Consider the following 5,552-nt stretch of genomic DNA (forward strand, 5'->3'; position numbering starts at 1 on the left):
TCTTCAGGATCTTCAAGCTCTCCCGGCACTCCAAGGGGCTGCAGATCTTGGGGAAGACGCTCCAGGCCAGCATGAGGGAGCTGGGCCTCCTCATCTTCTTCCTCTTCATCGGGGTGATCCTCTTCTCCAGTGCTGTCTACTTTGCAGAGACTGATGACCCCGACTCCCTCTTCACCAGCATCCCCGATGCTTTTTGGTGGGCGGTGGTGTCCATGACCACCGTGGGCTATGGGGACATGTATCCCATGACAATCGGTGGCAAGATCGTAGGCTCCTTGTGTGCCATCGCGGGTGTGCTCACCATCGCCCTCCCTGTCCCTGTCATCGTGTCCAACTTCAACTACTTCTACCACCGAGAGACGGATCACGAAGAGCAGTGCCAGTATACCCACGTAACCTGTGGCCAGCAGCAGTCACCCTTCTCTGAGCCCAAGAAGGGGGACAGTAATCAGTCTCTCAGCAAATCTGAATTCCTGGAAGCAGAAGACCTGGAGTCCCTGAAATATTCCAACTTCATTCCTCCCAACAACCAGGGTTACAAAGAGAAGAAAATGCTGACAGAGGTGTGATCGGTTTTGTTACCCTGGGTCCAGACAGAGAGCTGCGAGCTGCTGCACAGCCGTCTTCCTACTAGCAGCTGTATCTATTCAGCATTACATGCCAGACTGTGAATTGTGATACTGTAAACAGAGTGATTGTGGTAATGAGCTCTTCTGTCCTGATTTGCTGTTTCTCATTACCGTTTGCAGCCAGAAATGTTCTTGCTTTATTCCGTGGAGTGCTAGCTGTCATCTCCCACTCCCTCGTGGATTTCTTTCTCTGCTTTTGAAGACTGCTTTAATCCAATATTTGCTCTGAAACCTAACCTTTCTACTCTGCTGGCAAAGAAGGCCTTGCAGGCTGAAGGATTCAGTGGGGAGTAAAGCGTTAAAGGGGCTACCAACCTCTGGCTCAAGCTGTGCCCTTTCAAGTTGTGCCCTTAGTTCCCATGCCAGCACAGTGCCCTTGGCTGTGGGATCAGTCATGCCTGCCCTGCCTTTGCCTTTGAATAAGGGAAACGCTCTAGCCAGCATCACAGCGCGTTCTGCAGCTGTAGGGGAAAGTCAGCGAGCAGATGCCTGCCTTCCTTGTAGTCCCTGGCATGCTAAAGATCCTCTTGGTTTGTGTTTCAAAAAAGGTGCATAGATCTAAAAGCTCTTCACTATTTGTGACCGTATACCGTTTATCGAAAACGGGCTTAAAGAAATTAACAGGCTTGGTGAACATTCCCTGTGTTGAGCTTATTTCAGCCTTATTTATGCCAGTGCCCTGATGTTAATTGGCTTTTATAGTACCAACTTAATCTGCACAGTGGTAAGTGTCTTCTGATGCAAGGCACATTTGAGTAAATTCATTTGTTATCGCTGCAGTTTATCTCCACACAGTAGCGTTTAATGAGATGTACTTTATGCTTCAGATACCCAGTTCTGTATTCAGGCATGTGAGAGCAGTTGACTCCACTGCGTTCTTATTACAGCGTTTGTGTAAGGGAGGGAGGTTTGCATGTTGGTATTCTGTTGACATTGCTGACAAACCCCAGCCACAGACAGCTGCACCTGTGCTGTCTGAAGATTGCACTGATTTAGCGGGTCACAGGCATAAATTGCCCCGGGTGTGTCAACATTTGGGATTTAGGCTGGAATGGATACAAACTTCCCTAAGCCATCTGGCCAAACCCAACAGCACGCCCCAGACCTTTCAGATGAGGGGAGAAACAGCTGGCCTTGGAGAGATGCTTTTGCTGTATTACCGATCTAGCCAGTTCTTGGTATTTCGTGGATAGAAGGCACAGCAGTGTATTTTGCATGCACTAGGTTTTGTGAGAGCGACTTACGCTAGCAATGCCAAATACATCGCTTGGCCTGCAGTGCTGTGTTTGCCGAGGGACCAGAGACTTACATCTTAAGATGCACATTTTGCTTCCCAGATATTTTCTTTTTTTTTTTTATCAGCTCAGCCTTACACCTAACTTTAAAATGTTCCAAATGCTGCCAGTGGGTGAGAAGGAGAAATGGATGCTTTCAGATTCTATTGGCAAATTTTCCTGCTAGGAAAAGTCTTTCTTGTTTTAAATCTAAGTGTATATTCTACATTCACATGTGTGCATGTGTATGAAAGCAAAGGCAGCCATTAATGCCTTGCATCATACCATATGATATGCATATTAGAATTTACTACATATTGCATGTGACACATGTAATACATAAGCCATACATAATATCAAGATGCAAAATATATGAAATACATTTTATGTATATGTATATATTGTGTTTCTCAACCATAAAGCTAAGAACACTAAAGACATATACTTTAATGTAGTCAGAACTGTCTATAGAACTGGTTGTGAGATGGGATCTGTTTGCATCTTCGTTACTCTGCTTGTGTTTTATCGTCTTGAGATCTGGCTCCGTGCCTAGAGTGCTTTTATTGTGGCCTCTCCTCATCTGGGCCCTGATCATATGGTAGAAGTTGTTTGTGTAGATCCTAACAGCTGCATTTCTCCAGAGCCCCGTTGTCTTCTCAAAGGTTTTTAATGTACAGGGATCTCCCTTGGGGTCAGTGCTTGTGCACCGTTAAGCTAAAACCTCTGTTCTTTCTCTCTCTGAACAGCAGCAAAATGACACTTGTCTCAGTTACTCCAGGTCAGTCTGGGAGACACAAGTGTAATGTGGTGAGGGCTCTAGAGCTGAGAGAAGTTTGCCTGAATACATAGGTGCCTAATTCCACTTTGGTTCAGTGGGACTGAGGCAAATGTCTGTGAAGGTCTGGGTCTTGGAAGCCATTCTGCATCCCTTGAAGCATGTAACCAGACAGTGGGTAAGTAATCCTGGTGAAAAGTGGACTGAGGAAGGTTCAGCATGGTGGCATCTGTCTTGATTTTGTGTAAAAGGTTGTCTTGGTCATTGATTTAATTCAGTAAAAAGCTGGGTTTTTTAGTTGTGTTTCAGGGTCACTATAATGAAATCTTTTCTGCAAGTGTAAGAGAGTGACTCTTGAAATTTTGTGATGTTTTAGCAGATGCTCTAGAAACTATCAAAAGAACCTGCTGTTTAAGAGGGATGTTTCAAGGCTGCTGCTGTCTCCCAGCAGAATGTCCAAGTTTGGGGTTTTTTTATGCCTGTGTCTGTCAGCTGATAAAAGTTTCCCAAAAGCAAGATATAAAAAACCCAGGCTAAGCACAAGTTCAGGAGGAGGCATGAGACATACAGAGCCTACGTCAGAAAATTCCCGTGCCCTTGGGCCTGACCCCGTTGCCCCTGCCAGGCAGAAGCCCTCCCTGCTCAGAACAGGTTGTTCTCCCAACCAGCGTGACAGGAGGCATGGAGGCTCCAGCAAAAAAAAAAAAAAAAAAAAGATGTAAGGCAAATGATTGTTGGCATAATCCCAATGTGTCTTATAGAGATACTCTTGTAAAGAGATTTCCTGCTCTCCGGTGAAATTCAGCAGTGAGTTTCTAGCTGGAGGGTTGCTGCACAGAGACCCGTGCACGCAAGCACGTGCATACACAAAGCCCCGGTGTGCGAAGGAAGGCTGTTGCCAACAGACAGCTTTGTGCTGTTTTTTGCCATCGGTGCTTCTCATTTCTGAAAGGAAAGTGCAAGTGAAAGTGTGTACAACAGGAGTGGTGTTTGCTCCCTGGGTTTTCGGTGTTAGAGTTAAGAGAAATACAAAAAGCCAACAGAAGCTTGGAAACGGTAACCTAGGGACTTTCATCTGGGCATGTAAATCCTCTGAGCATCACCTGAAAAGCAAGGCAGTCATCAATAATACTGTACATTATAGAACTTCTAGAATTTGACATTTTTATTAAGTAGTCCTTGGGAGTTTTTTTAAGTGGCTGAAGTGATGTAGTGGCACTTGTGCCATTGACTTCACAGAGGACTGGTGTCACCAAATCACAGAGATGCTTTCAAAAATCTTACCTCAAGTTCTCTGCTCTTATTACTCACTCCTGGATGTTCAAAATACAGATCTGTCTGTCTGTCTAGCTGTTTCCTTCTGAAGGCAGAGCACATCCTCATGAAGCAAAGTAGGCACCTCCAGGGACTTGTTTCCATAACAACCTCCCAGACTACTCTCTACCCTGTGATTTTGGCTACATGCAAAAGCATTCGTTGAATATTTTCAGTTCTCAGATACTAGTACAGTATCTTTACAGCTGTTTTCTTTGCTTATGGAAGACGATCCTTATGTCATGTAGGACTGCCCTGTCCAACTCCAGGCAGACAGTTATCAGCATTTGAAAGCAGAGAGTGCAAACCAGGAGACGGGAAGGGATTTTATCTGTATATCCTTGCACACGAGACATGGGGAATGTGTGAAGGACAATCTGAGCACTCACAGTCAAGGAGCCGAGGGCAACTGGCCTGTGAATGTTGGGTCATCTGGGTGCCTGGTGACAGTGAAATGCAAGCTAAAGCATTGCATTAGACGAATCAGAAACGTATCTTTCAACAATCTTGCTAGGAAGTAGTTTTGCTGCAGAAACTGTCTTTCAGCAATCTTGCTAGGAAGTAGTTTTGCTGCGGAAGAGACTATTGTTCCTTCCTGAACCCTTGGCTGATCTGTGACAATTGGTTACCCAGATAATTTTCCCACAGGATGTTTTGCACCAAAGCAGGACAGGGAAGTAATCGTCTTATTGAAGGTGGAGAAGGAAGGAAAGGAAGAATTTTACTGAGGACACCTTTTTGTTTAATCTGCAACTCATCGACCACATAAAAGACTGTAAGCTCAAAGACCTGTTTTGCAGTATTTCAGTCTGCGTTACTGGTGGATTCCTGCACTTACCTCCAAGATGAAATTCTTATTCTCCTGCTATTTGGAAAATGTTGCAGTTTGGGATTTCTGAGCAGTTTGCTGTTTTGGGCTTGTTCGTTTTGATCCAGCTTTCATGGATAAGAGTTCACAGCTACAGGAGCTGTGGGGATGAAGGTGACTGGACCTGGTGTTCTCTCCTGGGCCGTCTCGTTCAGTGTATCCCAGTGTAGATAAAGAAGAATGAGTACAAAGGAAGTTCAGGGCAGCAAGATACAGGGTAAGGACTGAAGTGTCCATACTGTGATGGAAAGAACAGCATCAACCCTCACCCCTACAAGCAAAGGAACAAACAGCATCATCATCTGCTGCTATAGCGGAAGTAGGTAAGGTTTCTTTTTCTTCTATGAAATTAATGACTAAGAGTTTCTTGCAATTAATGAGGAAGGATTTCCTAATTGAGATTTGCAGCCTAAAGGGAGAATCTGGTTCTAGGAGGAGAAAGAAAGATAATTATAAACTACAAAAATATAGTATGAGCCAGATCCTCACCATCTGCTGATTCAAGTTGGCAAAATTCCATTTAGTACAACCACCTTGGTTTGTATTGGGCTCCAACTTCAATCTTCTGCATCAAGTCAAAACATATACTATTTGTTAAAATACCTCTTTTGTTTGTTTGTTTGTTTTTTCCAGTTTGTTCTTTTATTAAGGTCCTGTTTACATCAGGGAAAGATCGCAGATTACAGCAGGAA

At 44.4% G+C, this 5,552-nt stretch overlaps 1 protein-coding gene across 1 annotated transcript; it reads left to right on the top strand.

Moving 5' to 3' along the window:
- Window positions 1-5: 5 nt before the first annotated feature.
- On the top strand, window positions 6-765 carry LOC104509204 (potassium voltage-gated channel subfamily A member 6-like; the record flags this gene model as incomplete). The annotated part of the gene is made up of 1 exon (XM_010151063.1): window positions 6-765. A coding segment is annotated over one exon (564 nt), but the record flags the coding sequence as incomplete, so codon positions are not given.
- Between the last annotated feature and the right edge of the window lie 4,787 nt (window positions 766-5,552).

This window comes from Eurypyga helias, unplaced genomic scaffold (genome assembly GCF_000690775.1).
Source record: "Eurypyga helias isolate BGI_N326 unplaced genomic scaffold, ASM69077v1 scaffold21854, whole genome shotgun sequence".
In the NCBI taxonomy this organism is placed as follows: Eukaryota; Metazoa; Chordata; class Aves; order Eurypygiformes; family Eurypygidae; genus Eurypyga; species Eurypyga helias.